Source organism: Camelus dromedarius, chromosome 7 (genome assembly GCF_036321535.1).
Source record: "Camelus dromedarius isolate mCamDro1 chromosome 7, mCamDro1.pat, whole genome shotgun sequence".
In the NCBI taxonomy this organism is placed as follows: Eukaryota; Metazoa; Chordata; class Mammalia; order Artiodactyla; family Camelidae; genus Camelus; species Camelus dromedarius.
The window spans coordinates 13350001-13369948 of NC_087442.1; the positions used below are offsets into that span (position 1 = coordinate 13350001).

Sequence of the window (19948 nt, forward strand, 5' to 3'; positions counted from 1 at the left end):
AGAATATGAAAATGAATATATGTATGCTCATGTATGACTGAAGCATTGTGCTGTACACCAGAGATTGACACAACATTATAAACTGACTATACTTCAATAAAATATATATATTAAAAAATAGATAGTGGTATCATCATCAAAAAGTCTACAAATAATATGATGGAGAGGGTGTGGAGAAAAGGGAGCCCTCCTACACTGAGAATGTAAATTGGTGCAGCCACTATGGAAAACAGTATGGAGGCTTTAAAAAACTAAAAATAGACTTACCATATGATCCAGCAATCCCACTCCTGGGCATATATCCAAAAAAGATGAAATTTTTAATTCAAAAAGATACATGTACCCTAATGTTCATAGCAGCACTATTTACGATAGCTAAGACATGGAAGCAACCTGTGTGTCCATTGACAGATGACTGGATAAAGAAGATATGGCATTATATATAGTATTCCATTATATATGTGTATATATATATATATGCTGCTCAGCCGTAAAAAAGAATGAAATAATGCCATTTGCAGCAACATGGATGAACCTAGAGATTATCATACTAAGTGAAGTAAGTCAAAGAAAGACAATATTATGTATCATTTATATGTGGAATCTAAAAAAGTAGTATAAATGAACTTATTTACAAAAACAGAAAAGATCTCACAGACATAGACAACAAACTTACCATTAGCAAAAGGGAAGGGAGGGGAGGGATAAATTGGGAGTATCGGATTAACAGATGCACACTACCATATGTAAAATAGATAAACAACAAGGATTTACTCTATAGCACAGGGAGCTATATTCGACATCTTGCAATAAACTATGATAGAAAAGAACTGGAAAAAAAGACTATAGATATGTATATATATATGTATAATGGAATCCCTTTGCTGTACGATTTGTAAATCAATTATACTTCAAAAACAAAAAAAAAAAAAAAAGAGAGAAAGAAACGGACAGTTGTGGAGGGAAATGTGAAGACCGGGTGTGGTCCTTCAACCAACTTCCGTGACAAGGGTTATACTTCATTTCATTAATTTCCCTCTTCTAAGTTTCCTTTCAGGAAGAGAGACTTATCAGAGCCCTGAAAAAGTTGTTTCCTGAGTACAGGTGGAGAAACAGATCCACGTGGCACAAAGGATAGACTAGGATGAATACAGGGTGTCATTCAGATTTCCCTTCAAGCCAGGGCTTGCTGTCCAGCTGCAAGGAGTGTGTTTAGCTGATAGCCTCCAGCTCCTTCAGGATTCGCCCCAGTGATTGAGCTGCAGTCATGCTCTTTTCCAGTGGCCCCTGCCAATGACCTACCAAGGCAGTGGTACAAGGGCCTAGGCTTTTCTGCCCAAGGCTAGACTCCTGCTCCCACTAGGCACAGAGACTCTGTCAGGTCTGCATCGCAGTCAGAGAGCTCCTACACACCACTAGTGCTTCCTCCCTGGACTTTCTCTAGTGTTACACTCCAGGAAATCTTCTGTACTCTTAACTCCATATCAATGCTTCCAGGAGAACCCAACCTGTGACAAAACAAATTTCTTAAATGTCTGCTTTTCCCCCTTTCCACAACCCCTTACATTGTTTCTTAAGACCTTAAATTGAGGGGTATTTTGCATGTCTATTCCCAATCACTGTAGCCCATCCAGGCTCCTATGCAGCATTCTACCTGTTGCAGCATTTAACCACGGATTCCTTTCTGTTTTACTGTCTTTTCATGTCTTCCCAAACATAAGCTCCTTGAGTGCAGGGACTATTTCTTAAATTTCTGTATGTTCGGAGTGACTAACTAATGTAAGAAGATCCTATGGTGAATTTAATTGATTTGTTATTGAAAGCCCAGTCCCTGGGAACCTGTCAGACCACAAATCAGGCCAAGTGGATTAACAGCAACTGTAAAATAATAGCTAGAGGGAACAAGAAGTCGGATGATCTGACCTGGATGGGACCCAGCTTTGGCTGGTTTTCATACCGAAGTACTCTATTCCCGAGAGACAGTTGATCAACCATGAATTAGCAATCTAAGGAGAATTCCCATTAATCATTTTGAAGACTTTCTGGTTTGACAACTGATCAATGACCCATTTATTTCTCTTGGGAGTATCAGGAGGAAAACCTTTTCCTCTTCCAACTTGTGTCCAGTGATTGGGGCCTGCAAATTAACTGACGATAGGCCTACCAACAGGAGAAAAGACAGATTTATTTAGCATTGGAATGAGGGAAACTTTCAATCATGGAACCCTCCTGGAACAGCCAGAGGTAACTTTATGTATTTCAATTTAACAAAAGGAGTTTTTTTTTTTTTTTTTTTTTTAAAAGGACTTCAGTGGGAGAGTATGGAAGGTTCTATTGGGTTTTTTTATTTTTTGATGCTAATGGCAATGGGCATCCTGTCTCCAGGGCAACTGAATAAGCAGGAAACTCCCTTGGAAGGGGGTTAAAGGTAGCTATATTTTCTGGAGGCTCTGCTTTAGTCAGATTAAGAGAAATTGAGATAAAATTTCTTTTTGCATCTCCAGCAGATCAAACGTATTCACTTTAAAATAATCTTTATACCAACCCTGGGGGTCCACGTGGGTACCCACAGGAGGAAAAGATCTTGTCCAGGTGTCCAGAGGGAGGAACCTGTCTGAAGTCTCAGGATATGTCCGAGTATGCCCCACTGTGACTGATGGCTATCAGGGATTAAACGGTGTCGGGGCACCTCTGTTAGCGATTGTAGACAGGCAAGAATGTGTCAAGAACTGGTTCTTCAATAAGCTCATGAGAAAGCCAAGAAGACGGAGAGCGACAATTCTTATTCTTTGAGAAGGCAGGGTGGTGTGGGAGAAAGTGCACATCGATCCTGGCCAGGCGGACCACTATCTGGAGCCTGGGGGCCAGGTTTGGGGAATCTCGGGTAGCATGCCAGCTCCAGCTTGACGGCTATGTTTGCTCAAGTTACTTCCCCAAGTAGAGTGAGGATAACAATAGCTAACTCATGGAATTGTTGCGAAGATTCACTAACACCTGAGGCAGGGTGCCCAGCTCGGAGCAAGTGCTCACTTGGGTCTGTTCTTTCCGGAACGGGTCGGGTGGAGAACAGAGGATTTCTCAAGGGAGTTCCCAAGAAGCGTCATTCGCCACTTTGGCTGACGTATAAAAACTCCACCAGAGCCCCAAGATCATTTTTAGTTTCTCTTCTTTCCGAAGAAGCATCGCGGTCCCCGGCTGGGGAACCTGACCCTAGCCGAGCCTAGGACCAAGAGGGAGCCATCTGGCGGTCTCCGCGGTCGCCGGCAGATTAGCCCGCGCTTGTTCGCTCTCTTTCCATTCGATCTTGGTTGCGATTGATTTTAAATCTGGCACAGGGACCGGGTGGATGAGATCTGGCCTCTCGACCCAAGGCTAGTAGGAAACCGAAACCGCTGGACTCAGCTAACCGCGGCGGAGAGCGCACGCTCGCTCCAGGCGCGCCCAGTCCGACACCGCCTGCGCCCGCCCCCGGGACTCGAGTAAGTTTCGATTCTCTCCGGATTCGAGTCCCGAGCGGCGGCCAGGCCAGCGCAGCGCGCCATGGCAGACCCGGGGGTGTGCTCCTTCATCACCAAAATCCTGTGCGCTCACGGGGGCCGCATGGCCCTGAACGCGCTGCTCCAGGAGATCCAGCTCTCCGAGGCGCAGCTCTGCGAGGTGCTGGAGGCGGCCGGGCCCGATCGCTTCGTGGTGTTGGAGACCGGCAGCAAGGAAGGGGTCACCCGATACGTGCTGGCCACCACTCGAGCCCGGGTCTGCCGTCGTAAGTACTGCGACAGACCGTGCGGAAACCTGCACCTCTGCAAGCTCAACCTGCTGGGCCGCTGCCACTACTCGCAGTCGGAGCGGTGAGTGCACGGAGCCGGAGGGGCGGCTCCCGGGTCCGGGTCCGGGAGGACCGTCGTGGCGGGGGAGGCTCCGGGTAGGGGCGCGCCCTCGAGGGGACCTCGCACTCGATAGCCTCTTTCCTCCTGCCTCTCACTTCTCTGCTCCCCTTCTGGCTGAGTCGGGGCTTCTCTCGGAGGTTCCGTTCCCTCCAGCGCCTTCACACTTTTCCTCGAATATGGCTAGCGCGCTATTGCTCCGGTGAAGACTACGATTAACTCCCCACCTCCGTAAGGATGTAGTACTTTGGGAAAGCCAGGGCCTAGAGACTTTGGAGGCAGGTTTGGGAAGGAAAGAAAATGCCTCCGCTCTGTGGAATCCTGGCTTTCCCACTCTGCCACCTCTCCGCCCCCCCCCCGACCTCCCCCACCGCACCCCCCACCCCCACCCCCCGCAGGCGTTCTGTGGTTTTCCCTGCAGTCGGATGTGCCTTCATCACAGGGAGCTGCGGGTCTCTGCTTGGCCCTCCATTCCTAGCCGCCTCCTTTCCCCTCTCACTTTTCTGACGTCGGTCCGCACCACCAGACCAGAATGTCCTAGTCAAGGTTACCAATGGTGGGTCCTCTCCCAGAGCCCCTTCCCCGCGGTCCCCGCAGTGGCCCGCACCGCTGACCGCCCACTCGGGGAGCCGGGAGGCGTACCCCCCAGGCAGCTCCTTATGTGTTGCCACTTGTTCTCTTCCGCCTCCTGAATATAGGTATGCCTCAAGGTTTGGGTTAAGCCTTTCGATAACTTGGAGACCTGTCTTCCAGGTCTCTCCCTGAGAGCGCTCACTTCCTTGGGTTCAGTTGTCACGTCTACAAAGATGGCCTCCTTATGTACACCCGCTGCCCGGGCCTTCCTGGTTTTTCTGCTCCCGGAATCTGAGGAGCAGCTGTACCTGAATATCCTGCCAATATGGGTCAAACTCATCTTCTTCCCACCAGGGTTGGGTCTCTGACACTCCTCCTCAACCTCTTCTTTCTCCGTCACAATACCTTAACCACCAAGTCCTTTTATTGACGGGTCCCGTCTCTTTCCTGTCTGGTTCTTGCTTATCATCCCACTTTTAAATAAATGCCTTGGTGAATTAATGAATGATTTTCTCCGACTGTAGTCTTTCTCCCAATCTTTTCTATCCGTATGTGCTTCTGCTAAATTATTTTTCTTGATGTAGTACTTTTTACACTTCGCCCTTTCTTAAAAACGTTAAGTGGTGTCAGTGTCCAAAATGGTGGTCATCAGACTTTCCAGCGTGCACTTATTAGCAAGTAACTTTCGATCACTCACTCCCAATATGTGTGTGATAAAACATACAAAAGATAGATATTTTAAATGAGTGAGGTAGGTGAGATAATTAAAAATTTTTTTTTGTTTAGATAAAAACTAAAATTTAAAACACATGTTCCGTTGTTATTAAAAAAATATTAATTGAGTATGTTGTGAGGCAATGATTTGAAAGTGTTTCTGAGTTTCAGGAAGTTACGTGTATGGAAGGAGTCATCTAAGTCAGCAACAGATGAAACCAGGAAGGAGGAAAAGAGGGAAGTAAGAAAAAGGAAGGACAATTCTAGCACTGTACCAAATAAAAAAGGAGATGGAAAGCTTTGTTGTCTTTCCTATTATGTTGTGAAAATAGTGTTGGCTTTTAGTTTCAAATACATATGCTTCTTCACTATATATATAGTTTTTCACTATATTTTCAGTCTTACTAAGGTAGAGAAAAGAGGATGATTAACCCCCATATGCCCATCGTTTCTGTTCAACAGTTTTCAAAATATGGCCAGTCTTGTTTTATTTATTCTCCCCTCCCCAACCCTGTCCCCAACTCCAATGTATTATTTAAAAACCAAATACGAGAGATTATTTGCTTTGTAAATACTTCAGTATCTCTAAAAATTAAGGACTATTTTATTGATATAACCACAGTGCAATGATCACTTTTTTTTTCAGTTACAACTTTAATATCGTAATATCCAGCTGGTGTTTAAATTTCTCTGCCTTATAGTCTGACTTGCATTTTCAGGGAAAAAACCCTACACATATATAATCCATAATTGTTTCACAATGTGACCTATCTAACATATTTAGAACCTTTGTTATATACAATATGTTTAGATACCTTAGTTTTTTGTATTATTTTTATTTTGTTATTGTTAGTTTGAAACATCAAAACCATTTAAAACTCATAAATTAGATAGTTAACCCCTCACTTTTCTGTATTTTAAAAGAGTACATATAGGGATAATTTATGCAAGTTTGGATGGATTCTCTGGGGAATTCATTGAAGTCTTATTTTTTTTTAGTTGAGTTATAAATTCTTATTTCTCACATTTATTGACCTAGTCATATTTTTTATTTCCCTTTTTATCACTTTTGAGTTTGGGAATTATGAATTTTTAATCCATTAGTATACGTTGTGTCTTCATAATAAAGACCCTTGGGAGAATTTTTTTCTTTTGGCTCAAAGCCTAGAAAATATGGTTTTCCCCCCAAGTATGTTTTAAAAATATTCTCCTCTTAGCAGATTATAAAACCTTGTCTTCTAAAACTTGACATGTGGGAGTGAAGACTTTCTTTGCGGATTACACGTTGATGGGATCTGTTGATCAATTGATACCCACACTGAGATTATTGATCCATTTAGTAAACTGTTCTCTGTGTAGGGACAGTTTGCCTTTTGCTGGACTTCTAAAATTTCCTCTGTAGTACTAGTATTTAAAGATGGGATTTCTCCTATCAATTCTGCAGTTCCCATCTTTTCTCTTGCGTTGCTTTTAGCTATACATTTTGGTTGATAACAGGGCTTGCTTCAGTTTTGGATAATTGTTTGTTCTGGTGCATCAATTTGAGTATTATTTCTTTGCTGAAATACATGCTCACACGTGGAGTTCTAATCCCAGGTCTGACACAAATAATAACTACCATTTGTTGAGCAAATAACTAAACTACTAAGCACTATGGTAAGCACTTTAGGGGTGGTATCCACAAATACCATGATTCTTGAAGGAAGTGTTATAAGTCCCATCTTAATGTAAGGAAACTCAGGCCTAGAGCTATTTAGAATTTTACGAAAGGCTCACATAGCAGATAGCTGGCAAAGTTAGTGTTGGACTCAGATCTGCATGACTTCTTAACGTAGCTACTTGTGCTGTCAAGTAGTAGCTGTTTGAAGTGTCATCTTTTATTAACTCAAGTTCAAGATATGTTTTTTGCAACCATGATTTCTGTTTAACTGTTGAAAGCAGGCTCTCAGAGTGTCTTCAACTAGCTTTGTGGTTTCTGCTAATGTGGGTGTTTCCTCCTGGCTCTTTCCTGTTTGTATGCTTTTCCCGTTTGCTTAGTTGAAACTTTGGGTGGGGGTGGGTAGATGCAAAGAGAATTAGTTGACTATTTCATAAATCGAAGGGGAAAAAAAAACCCAAAGTGCAAAGAATAGTATAACAAGCATCAGAGTATATTTATTCTGAGTATGTAACATACAAAAGTTAAACTATATCAAAGAATATATAGTATAATAAGCTTATAACTCACCCCTCTGAAAAATGTTTACATTTTTCATTTTTGCTTCTTTTATTTAAAAGTAAAATAAAAATCATAATAGGCCTAAGGTTATTATTTTTTTCTCTTCCTTATTTTGACTCCCTTCTTTCCCCAGAAGCAACCCAGTCATAATTTTGGCGTGTATCCTGCCCTTCTGTGATTTTGTAATTTCCTTTCGTATTTATATTCATATACAAAATGTAGTATTGTTTTATGTGTTTTAGAATTTTTACTCAGTGTTATGTTTTGAAGATCTATTCGTGTTAATACGATGTAGTTTGTTCATTTTAACAGCTGTATAGTATTTCATCATATGATTTATGCCATAATTCAGTACCTATTCCTGCAATAAGGGGCATTTGAAATAGTTCCAGTTTTTTTGCTACAACAAATCAAGTTGCCAAAAATATACGTGTCTCTTGGTGCTCATGGCAAGAACTTCTCCAGGGTAGAGCATTAGGAAATGAAATTGCTGGGTTGAATGGTTGCACAACTTCAACTTTTCCAGATTCTGACAAATTAATGTTGTGTTTTGTTTTGTTTTGTTTTTTGAGTGAAGGTAGATTTATTCAGAGAGATACATTGAAAGGCAAGAGAAAGGCAACAAGTTGTGGGGGTTGGGTGCTCAGTTTAAAAGTAGGTACACATTCCGGAGACAGAATGCAGGCTGTCTCTGAAGAGGGAGAGAGAGAGGGGCGGCCTGAGGCGCCGTGTTGCTGCTTTTTATGGGCTTGGTGGCTTCATATGCTCTTAAGTAGAAAGACCAGTCTTTGGGGAAGGGGCTGGGATTCCCAGGAAGTTGGCCATTTCCCAACCTTTGACCTTTTGTGGCTAGCCTTGGGACTGCCATGGTGCCCGTGGGTGTGTTATTCACCATGTTAATATATTATAATAAGTGTATAATGAAGCTCAAGATCAGCTAGAACTTAAATCTCTTTATTTTGTGCCTCAAGGCCTACTGGGGGTCGAGTCTGACCATTTTGATGTTAATTGCTGTGGCATTCCTTGAATGGCTGTGCCCTGCCCTCTTCCATCCTGTCTCATTCCCCTCTTAGAGAGTTTACTCCCATAATCTTATGGGGTTGCAGAGGGGCGAAGGTTCATCTTCTGAAACTACTTCCAGGCTGAGTAGGGGTGTTGACCCAGGCTATCAGGGAGTAAAAATCTCTGAATGCCTAATCTAGGGGCCCCAGGTGCAGGACAGCCTTTTGTTTTTGCATCCAAGTGCGGTATGGACTAGAATCTTCACATAGCCACTCACATAGCCGTTATCTTGATGTGGAACTGTTGTAACCGCTTTCATAATTTTCTTATGATGATGGAGTACCTTTGTAACAGCAGTTTAAAACTCTATAACGACAAAAGACCAATCAGGTTGCCAATTACTTGCCACGTGGTCTTAATTTGGATGTCGGAGTGGTCGACTTGGTGGATCTTCTCGAGTCCGAAGAGATAGAGCGATAGAGGAGATAAAGAAAAGATCCAGAGGCGAAAAGATCCAGAGGCTCGGTGGGCTCCTTCACGCTAGAGAGCTGGTCTCTGCCAGCTCCTGCAGGCAGCGTCAGCCGCCACCTAAGCGCTACTTGAATCGGCATGGCACGGGAGAAACCCCCTGCCACCCTCCGAAGAGAGGGGAGCCGTAACCCAATAGGCGGATCGAGATTATGCCCTTTGAGTCCTGTTTCTTTATGTAAGTGCCCTATGTTGGGCGCCAGAGATATGATGCAGGAAAAAGGATGTGGGGTGTGAGGAGGGCCTCACAGGTCTCGGTTGAGCCCCTAGGACGTGCCCCGCCAAGTGTGGGTCCTTGGCTTCGCGCAGGAAAGAATTCACGTGCGAGCCACTGTTGAGTGAAGGTAGATTTATTCAGAGAGATACATTGAATGGCAAGAGAAAGGCCACAAGGTGTGGGGGTTGGTTAAAAGTAGGTACACATTCCATAGACAGAGTGTGGGCTGCCTCCGAAAAGGGAGAGAGAGAGAGGGGTGGCCCAAATTAATGTTAAAAGTGGTCGTACCAATTTACATTTTCATGTTTGAGAATCCCAGTCTCCCCATTTTATGGCCCCCTACCCCTTGGTATTATCAGACTTTTTTGATATATGCCAATTGGAAGGGTATAAAATGGTATCTTACTGTTTTAGTTTAAAAGAATTTTCTCATTAAAGTTTTAATTATGTGATATTTAAATCATGAAAATATATAAAGCGTAAATATCTGTGTACCCACAAATCTGCTTCAGAAATAGACTATTACACATTTAACCCCTCCAAATTCTCATCTTTGATTATCGCCCCCATTATAGAGGTGATATCTAGAGGTAAACATTGCCAGCTTTAGGTATGGTTAACAAATAAACATTGTATATGTATTTAAGGTGTACAATGTGGTATTTTAATATATGTTTACATTGTGAATGATTCCCTCAATCAAGCTGGTTAACCTGTTTATCATCTTATCTATTTATGCCCATTTTTTGATGGTGAGAACACTTAATATCAACTCTCTTAGTGAGTTTCAAGCATACATTATTATCAACTATTGTCACCATGCTATACCTTAGATCTTTGGAAGTTATTCATCTGATAACTGAAAGTTTATACCCTTTGACCAACATCCCTCCACCCTCAACCCCCTGACCAAATTTCTGTCAACCACCATTCTACCCTCTTTTTCTGAGTTTGACTTTTAGATTCCATGAAGGAGTGAGATCATGCAGTTTTTGTTTTTCTGTGTCTGACTTATTCCACTTAGCATAATGTCTTTTAGGTTCATACATGTCACAAATGGCAGGATTTCCTTCCTTTGTGGTTGACTTATATTTCACTTTATACATATAAACCACCACATTTTCTTTATCCAGTCACCTGTAGATGTACACTTAGATTGTTTCCACATCTTAGTTATTGTGAATAATGCTGCATTGAACTTGGGAGTGCAGATATCTCTTTGAGATACTGATTTGATTTCCTTTGGATATGTATGTGGATGCTGGATCATATGGTAGTTGCATTTTTAATTTTTTGAGGAAACTCCATACTGTTTTCCATAGTGGTTCTACCAATTTAAAATCCCACAACACTGTACTGCATTTGGTGTTTTTTCTACACATTTATTATTTTTCTACATATATGTTTATTTCTAAGCAATATTTAGAATTTTTGGTCTGTTCTCAAGCCTATAACGTCCGTGCTAGGTATGCAGACACTTGCTTTATTTGCTCTTGTTTGCACAGCATGATGTCCCTGAGACTTAACTGTAATACACAGTCTTGTTTCTGTACCACCTTGAGACCTAGGCAGGATGGACTTTTGCTCGGGACCCTCCGCCTTACAGGTCCTACTTTCAGCCCTCCTCCAGTTGTATCCCTACTCACTTTTTGAGGAGTCTGTGGGGTTAAGGAATCATGCTCATCTAGAACCTGTGGCCCCCATCCTCATTCTAGACTATCCTCTGGGTTCCCAGGACCCTAGAATTCTCAAGCCCACTTCCAGAGCCTGGGTGGGCTTTGTCCCTGGATCTTCCTATATGTGGAAGGAACTTGGATGTACAGGTTGGCATGTCCATTGGCTCTGTGTGGTGGCACTAGCAGTGTGGCACAGAGCCTGGGGGGAGAAGAGAAGTCGTGGGTCAGAGGGAGGAGCCAGGGCTGACTTTCTTCATTCTACTGTATCCTATCAGAGTCATCTGAAAATTCTAGTTTTGGGGGCTTTTGGGGGCTTTTGGGGGAGATGGGGGTTAGCTAGGCTTACATATTTTTTTTAATGGAGGTACTGGGGGTTGAACCCAGAACCTCACTCATGGTAGGCACACACTCTACACTGAGCTACACCCTCCTCCCCAAGAACTCTGGATTTGAACTTGGCCTTCTAGGTCATTATAAAATGATGCTTGTCAAGATAGGAAGAGAGAATATATTTTATTGAACCATTTCTTAGCTTGATTAATTACTTTTAAGTGTTTAGACACTTAGTGCATGGGACTGCATTTTATTTTGCCCTAAACCTCACAAATTTAAGGAGAGAGACTGCTCTCATTCAGTCAAATGTATAGCTTTCTTTTGTACAAAGGTACTCAATTTATACATCAATTTTCTTGTATTAAAATATAGCTTGTTTTCAGTATTTGCTATTACAAACTAATATTTTGGTATATCTTTCCTTGTGGACATGTTGAAGAGTTACCTAGGTCCCTAGTAGTGGAATTTCTGTATTTATCTAAGTTTTAGGAGATAATACTAAATTGCTTTCTAGGCATGTATACCAAATTTTATTCCCCCAGAAAAATATGAGCATTCCTTTGTTTCATATCCTTGCCAATTGATACCATCAGTCTTTTACAAATTGTGCCAATACAAGGAATGTGAAATTGTACCTCATTGTGGTGTCGATGCTGGAAATATTCTCAGTCTCTAGCCCTTTAAGTCATAATGCTTTTTTAAAAAAATTCTTTTTCACATCCTTCATATACTTTTTTTTGGTTTTGTTGGTGGGGGAGGGGGAGGTAATTAGGTTTATTTATCTATTTGTTTTTAGGGAAGTACTGAGGATTGAACCCAGGACCTTGTGCGTGCTAAGCACGCACTCTACCACTGAACTATACCTTCCCCCATAATGCTTGTTTTTTAAGTTTGTCTTACTTGGTGTCTAATTCTTAGTAGTTGCTTCTTTTTGCATTTTTCTTTTTCTGGCCTCTTAGGGCTCTGTTTTTATCTGTAATAGCCTTTATTGTATTTTTTTTTAATCATTTTAAAGTGTATGGTTCAGTGACAGTAAGTACATTCACGGTGTTGTACAGCCATCACTGCTGTCTAGTTCCAGAGCATTTCCGTCACCCCAAAAAGAAACCCCACCCCCATCAGCAGTCACTCCTCATTCTCTCCTCTCCTCAGCCCCTGGCAGCCTCTAATCTACTTAGTCTACCTGGACTTGCCTATTCTGGATGTTTCCTATAGATGGAATCATAATAATATTTGTCCTGTTGTATCTGGCTTCTTCACCCAGCATCGTGCTTTTTCAAGGTTTGCTTTTACTTGTGCATGTTACGTGTCATTTGTGCGGGGTGAATTTACCCAGAAGGAGTCTTCCTGGAAGTTCCTTTTGTTACTAATCGTGCTGCATCCATGGAGTCTCCTTGTCAGGTTGGTGACCTTAGAGACCTGCTGTTTCCTGTGACATCACAGTACAGAGGGGTGTGTCCCCCATATGAATCATTTGGGAATTTTTGTTCTCTTTTCAGATTTGCTTCATGTTTACTTGACTATGTGACCAAATTTCACTTTCAATTTCGGCAGCAGAAACTGAACTAAGAAACTTAATGGCATTATAAATGATACTGTGGATCGTGATGAAATCTTAAAAAGGTGACAAACAAGCCTCAGATAAAATATTTTCTACTTTTTACATAATGTAGAGACAGCAGAATTAAACATTTAAGACAAGTATAGATTTGTTTTCCTCCCATAAAAGGATTCTAACTTGATTACTGCTCCTGACCACATTTATTTCCAAACTGGCATCTGTGATCTTTACCTCCAGGCTGCTGTGGACTTGGTAAGGCCCCAAGATGGGGGCGGAAAAGGAGTAAAAGAATATAGAAGGACCTAGGGTTTCAGGCCCACTTAGAAATCAGTTTGACCAAGTTGGGGCAGGAGAGCTGGGCTCAGTTTGCGAGAAGAAAGTAGAGACCTTGTTCATGATCTTTTAATGCGTCCCCACTGAGAATTTTAATATCTTTGAGACCAACTCAGAGCTTCAGATTAAGAGAGGTCATCTAGGGAAGTGGTTCCCAAACATTCTGATTCCTCACCCCTGTCATTAGAGAACATTTCGAGCAGGTACTCCTATTATGTATATATTTATTTAAAAATAGTTTATATAATGGTATAACTCTTCGTTTGTATATTAAACATTTACTAATTTTTTGCCTTTTAAATGGACTTTAAAATCAACTTTGCTGAGGTATGATTTACATACAATAAAATATACATATTTAAATTGTACAGTTTGCGGGGGAGGAATAAATTAGGAGTTTGAAATTAACAGATGAACACTACTATATATAAAATAGATAAACAACAAGGACCTACTATATAGCACAGGAAACTATATTTAAAAACAATAAAGTGAACAGTTTGAAGAGTTGTGACAAATGGATATACCCAAATAACCATCGCCATGATCAGCATACAGGAATTTTTCATCAGTCCTAAAGGTTCTCTTGCGCCTCTTCTAAATTAACCAGTTAATCCTCCCGAGTCCTCCACTCCTTTTAGCCCAGGCAATAATTTTTTACTTGCTTTCATACAAAGTAAATATAAAGAGTTGTAACACTTTCGCCATATCTTGATGGGTCCTTCTTAGGTAGCCCCTGGAGTGTAGGAAGTACCCAGCTTTGGAGCACTGCTTTTCAAACTCTGATGTATATCTGAATCACATGGGGAGAGCTTATTAAAATGCAGAGTCCCAGGTCACACATCAGAAATTCTGGTTCAGAAGGAGTGAATTGGAGCCTGGGAATCTGTGTTTTAACCATCTTCTGAAGGGGTTTCATGAACCACACTTTCAGAAACAGTATCTGGGGGTGAGTTTCCTGGCAGATGTGGCTTCAGAGTTTGAGAGAGTCAGAGAGAAATGGATTCTTCAGTGCATAGTGACAAAATGATGAAAAAAGTATTGCATTTCTCCAAAGTTAAGGTGACATGTCTGTTACTCTTATGTAATAGACCCACAGGACATCCTCGGGCATTCTACTCACTCCATCAACAAATATTTATTGAGTACATACTTTGTGTTGCAAACCATAGGCTGTTTTAGAAGCTTCTGCCCCTTTATCACTAAAGGAATTCTCAAATACTGTTAACCAGTTCATTCCTATTTCTCTCTAGTTTATATTCTTCTTAAATTCCAAAGGGATTTATGTTGGTAAGTGTGGCAGGGGGAGAGGAGGTCTGCTCAGGGAGAGGAGCCTTGTGTGACCTACACTGTCCAATCATCGTGATTTTGGCAGTACCACCACTACCTCCTGCCCTTCATTCTCTTCACTTCCGGTGCTTTCTCTCAGTCCTGATGAGGACCTAGGGCGATGGTCCCAAACTTTTGCTGCACATTGGAATCGCTTGAGGAATTAAAAAAAAATACTGATGCCCAGCTCCTACCCCGAGACATTCTGAATGAGTTGGTGTAGGATAGTACTTGGGCACTGAGGTATTTTAAAAGTGCCTAAGTGGTTCTAATGGGCAGCAGAGTTTAAGAACCACTCATTTAGAGGAGCAGAGAAGTAAGTCAAACTGGGGAGATAGCCTTTAATAGTAGACAGTGTTTTGGTGGCACCTGAACTGTTTGCCTCACTCTCAGTACAATTATAGACTACAGTCAGTTCCTTGCCCCCTACCCCCCATCCTCAGCTGGCCTGGTCCCCTCCTGTTGCCCTCTGCTGCCCAGAGTCTTGCAGCCTACCAGATGCATTCCTCTCCCCTCTCCCTTCCCCGCCCCCTCCAAGCCCTCGGCCATCTGCACCTGGGGCTCCCCCCATTACAGCAGTCAGCTGGCATCCTCTTCTTTCTGCCTAGAGTGCTCCAGGTAATACAGTTGTGGTTAGAACACATTTCTTCAGCTCCACCCTTTTTCCCCCCACATTGTTCCTGACCCTGCTCCTGTGCTCTCTGCTGGGCTACTCTGGTTCTACTAGGTTCCATCTTACTAGGGGTTCCAGGCTCAGTGAACCGACCCCTGCCTCTAGCAACACGACAGTTTAATCTTGAACATCAGAAGTACAAACATACAGAGAATAGGAGTCCCATGACTTTAAAACAGTATTTATTCGGGTAGTTTTGGATTGATGATGTTTTATTCTTTAGACCAGTGGTTCTCTAGATTTTTATCTTTCACACATCCTGGTTCCTTTTTCACCTGGCTTACATCATGGTGAGCTATTTCCTGTTTTCTGTACAAATCGACTGGCTCTTTGACTTTGTCCACCCTCCCCCATGAGGTGTTGGAGAGCAGTGGAGGCAAGTATGAAAAGTGAAGGGGTATTTTGATACAAATCACTCTCAGAAAACAAGACTCTCCCTTAGGTAATCTTTTTCCCGTTGGTCTGGTTGTTGAGCCCAGAGTCGACGTGGTGTTTACCAACTTGGGAAGTGTAAGAGCTCACAGGTGAGCATGTAGTTCAGGAACCCAGTTTAGAATTTCATCTGACAGGCCCCGCAGCAATTCCTAACCTTGGCTGCGCACTGGAGTTGTCCGGGGTCCCCCATGCAGTCAAATTAAATCAGTCCCTGAGGGTGTGGCTCAGGTTTGGGTGTTTCTAAACACTCCCCGGTTGATTATTACGTGTGGCCCAGGCAGAGAACTGCTCTGCAGGCTAGACCTCATCCGTGGTGGGGGAAGGATTTCTTGCCAGGGTTAAAATAACATTTCGTTCTGTGGCTGGAAGAGAAAGGTAAAAAGGTCATTTGTTTTAAGCTTTTGGCTTGAGATTCAGAGACATTCCTCCCTCTTTCAAGGCCATCTTTGCTTTTTTTTTTTTTTAAATTATCATCTCCTGTCCCAACTCATGCTGTTTGAAGTTATCTGCTCCAAGTACAAGCAGCATTCTGCAAACACTTGTGTTTCCCTGGGCTGTTCTTCAGGGTTTATGGGCCAGCTCCTTTCTGTTCTGAGAGGTGGGGAGTCCCTGTGGCTGTGAACCAGCCTTCTGCTGGACCCACTGTCCTTTTGTTGGAGAAGGTAACCTTGAGCGCCCTTCCTCCAAGTGTGCTCATCGGACCAGCAGCGCAGGCATCACCTGGGAGGTTGTCTGAAATGCAGATTACTAGCCCTCGCCCCAGACCTACTGATCAGAAACCCTGGGGGTGGATCCCAGCAATCTGTGTTCTAACAAACTCTTAGATGATTCTGATGTGAGCTAGGAGAAGTTTGAGACTCACCCAGTAGGTCTGTGATGGGGGCCTGAGAATTTGCATTTCAGACAACCCCCCAGGTGATGCTGGTTGAGGGACCTTGCTTTGAGAACCACTGGCTTTGAGAACCCCGAGAGGCCTTGGGAGACTCTCACCCTGTTTCCTGGCTAGAGCCTCGCAGCCAACTTTAGGGAGCTGGATCTGGGACGGAGTGGTCAGAAGACCGTGGGAAGGAAGCTTCTGCATCTTAAACCTGAACATGACCTCCAGCAAGCGCTGACCGTGACTGATGCTGCTGAACCTGTCTTCTCGATGCCGATCATAAGAAATAGTTTCTTTTATTGTGTCCCTCCTACACCGCTTATGAGATTTACACGCATTCTCTCTTCTCCTACCTGACTCTCAATTTTCTGCTTAGTACTGGGGGACAGTAGCTCGAATAATCCAGAATGGCATTTTTTTTTTCTGGTTTGGAAAAACTTCAGACCTGTTTTTGTTCATTTTTCCAGGTTATGTTTTCATTTGCTTTTTGAGATGTGGGTTCAGTTATCTGCTCTTATTATTTAAGTCTCCTTTGAGTTCTCATTTTTCCCAGCCTCAGTTTCCCAAAGTGAAAAGTAAACTTTTCCACATAGGTTATAAATACCAGATGCAAGTTCCTGTCACTTAGTAAATATGTAATAAATGTTAATGTCTGTACTGCTGGTCGTTCTTAAGCCCCAAATAGGTGAGCACAAACTGCTCTACCCTGAACAATATGCTGAAATCAGGGCAAAGATAAAGCCCCTAGGGGAAGTTTGGAGAAGTCTTGGGAATGTGGGAAAACAGAGCAGGAAAACAGAAGGTGGGGTGGGGCGGGGTTGGCTGCAGGTCAGAAACCAAGGCTAGACATAAACGTGTTGCTGACTGAAGCTGGGTTCAAGATGAGTATCATGGAATCCAGAGGAAAGAGCGGTTTGCCTGAGGATGGAGATGAGAAATGAAAAGTGAATCTGGGTCCTCAGACAGGCAGCAGCAAGGACTCAGCTGGCGCAGCCTGTGCTAGGCGGGCCCTTCTGCAGACGTGTCTTGGGTGGACTTGAGAAAGGCTGGACACTCAGGGTACCAGGAAGAGAAGTTCTTGTTAGGCTTGCCTGGCTGCCTTTAGTTATTTAGAGGAAATGTGGACTTCAGGGGCCTTGGAAGTGCCCCATTCCTCTGGCTAGGACCGTGCAGGCACCGGACACGTATGACCAATGCAGCATCTCACTGGGACCTGGAGCGGGGCTGAGTCCGCATCTGTGATTCTAATTTGGCCACAGGAGGAGGTACCATAGTCTTGGCCCTGTGTTCACAATGGCTGGACTGGAGATCAAGGGAAAGCAAGGATTCTTCATTCCTCCCTAAGGAGGAACTACCAGTTGTCAGACCCCCACCCCCCCACCCCCCAGCCAGAGGTAGAACCAGCCTGGAGGTGTGGTGTTTCAGTGAGGTTGTTTTCAGCTCCGTATCACTGGGACTCTTAAATGACAATGCTAGGTGGAGTGAGATGCCTTTAAAGGTAATGAGGCTCATCATGGGAGAGCGTTCTGCTTTGGGCTGAAGGCTGAGCCCCCTCCTGCTCTAGAGTCTCTTCACGGACTTCCCCGCCCACGGTGGTTGGGGCAGTGACAAGGTGGGGTCTTAGCCCCACTGCTGGGGGCTCTGGGAGCCAGGGGCTGTGGAGGGAGCAGTTATCTGAAACCACAAAACCCAAGAGCAAGCAGAGAGCTGAGGTCTGTACCCTATGATATTTTATCAGGGGAGCGCCAGAAACGCATGAAAAGCCAGGGACTGCCAGTGGAGAAAGGCAGGAGAGGGCATGCCTGAGAAAATGGCCAGGATGCAGGCGTCGCCAGAGCCTGAGCAGCTGCCCTTGACTTGGGCGCGAGCAGGGTGCACGTGAGGGCTGGCTGGGCTTGAAGGGCCTGGGCGATGGCTGCCATGGTGGTTGATTCTGGTTTTTCTTATGAGGCTCCATAGCAAGAACTGAAGGCCGTTCCGAAGTGTTTCAGAAATGCCCTGCACACAGGCAGCAGCTTTTGAATGGTTACTTTTAAAGATTAATTCTTAGAGGGTAACTTTTGCTTAGATGTTTACATTAAAAAAAAATCAATGTCAATTCAGTAAGATAATTTTGCATTCATTTGCATTTGTTTACTAGTGATGAACAACTGAAAATAGTGGCAACTGACATATGTTTAATATTTGGGAAATGAAAGCGAGCTATTAAAAGAAAGATTTTAATTCTCAATAAGAAAAATAGAATAAGACTTGAATAAATGAAGAGATATTTTCTGTTCCAGAATCAGAAGATTTAATATAGTTAAGCTGACATGATATCTAATCTAATTTATGGAGTTAACACAAATTAGATTCTTAATATGATATTTTGTGGAAATTGACAAAACCATAATAATTTTCTATAGAAAAAATAATGGTGAAGCTCACTGAAGAGGTTTTTGAATAGGAATAAGCCAATAATAGGATAAATTACTTTGTTAATATTTTAAGTATGGTGCAAAGGACATTCAAATTGTATGGTATCGGATTCAAGGCAGAACAGTGGATTGCTAGAAACATAATAGGGATTCCAGTAGTTCTAAATTTGCTAAAAATTAACAAATAGTCGTCCTCTATAACAAGATAGTAAGGAAGGAATCCTATTTAACAGACATTATTGAGAAAGGTTGATATAAAGCACTTTCTGTCCTCCTCTGATGTAGGTTGTTAAAACAAGCTCCAGATGTTTTAAAGAATCAAAGTTGGAACCCTGTCTTTTAAAAGTGAAACAAAGTGGTATATTACAGTTATCCAGCTGTGGTGGAGGAATTAATTTCTCAAGTATTAGAACAGTGGGCTAAATTATAATTGGTGAATTGGAAGGACCTGATCATATAGAAATTCAGCAACAACAACCTTAATAAATTCTTAATAAGAAGGAGAAAATGCAGAACTACTTGAAATAAACAAGGCTGGTAAAAATCAACATTAAAAATGTAAAGAACAGTTACAAATCTATAGGTCAGTACCTACTAGATAAAAGAAATAAAGTAGTATAAGTAAGACAAAATACAACCAGCAAGCCTACATGTGGGAATATTTCAGTCTTGCTAATAATTACAGTGCAAATTAAAAGCGAATGTGTATTTCATACCTATTGAAGTAGCAAAAATGGTAAAACTCCATGTTAATGTGCTTGTGGGAAAATAGGCACACTCTTAGATTGCTGTTATGTTTCCTGGAGAGCAGGAGATCAAAATAAAACACATGCTGCCAAGAAAATTATTTGGTCTTTTGATGCAATACTCCAGAAGGAATAAATCTCAAGAAAATAAGATAAAAGAAGAAAGATTGTACAAAGGTTGTTTCTTTATAATGAAACTCTGGCCGTTACCTAACCACCTGACAACTTGATAATGGTTGTGCAAACTCGAAAATATTAATATCCCATCATATTAACAACTGTTAAAACCATAAATCTGACGATGTTGGTGCTATGATAGGGAGCATCTGTAGGTTAAAGTGAAGAACGTGTTTGTTATGTGGACATTAATAACTGTCAAATTACGTTTGTCTAATGAAAACACCCGTGTTGTCAGGGTTTCTCAATGGGCTA

The 19948-nt window shown here is 42.5% G+C and overlaps 1 protein-coding gene across 2 annotated transcripts in view; it reads left to right on the forward strand.

The window, feature by feature from the left end:
• The first annotated feature begins 3159 nt into the window (after positions 1-3159).
• ZC3HAV1 (zinc finger CCCH-type containing, antiviral 1) overlaps positions 3160-19948 on the forward strand; it is a 52470-nt gene continuing 35681 nt past the window's right edge. For both annotated transcript variants that reach the window (XM_010983178.3, XM_064487325.1), the window contains exon 1: positions 3160-3848. In XM_010983178.3, the coding sequence (XP_010981480.2) occupies positions 3541-3848 (308 nt within the window). In that variant the 5' untranslated portion in view covers positions 3160-3540. The remainder of the gene's footprint in view (positions 3849-19948) is intronic.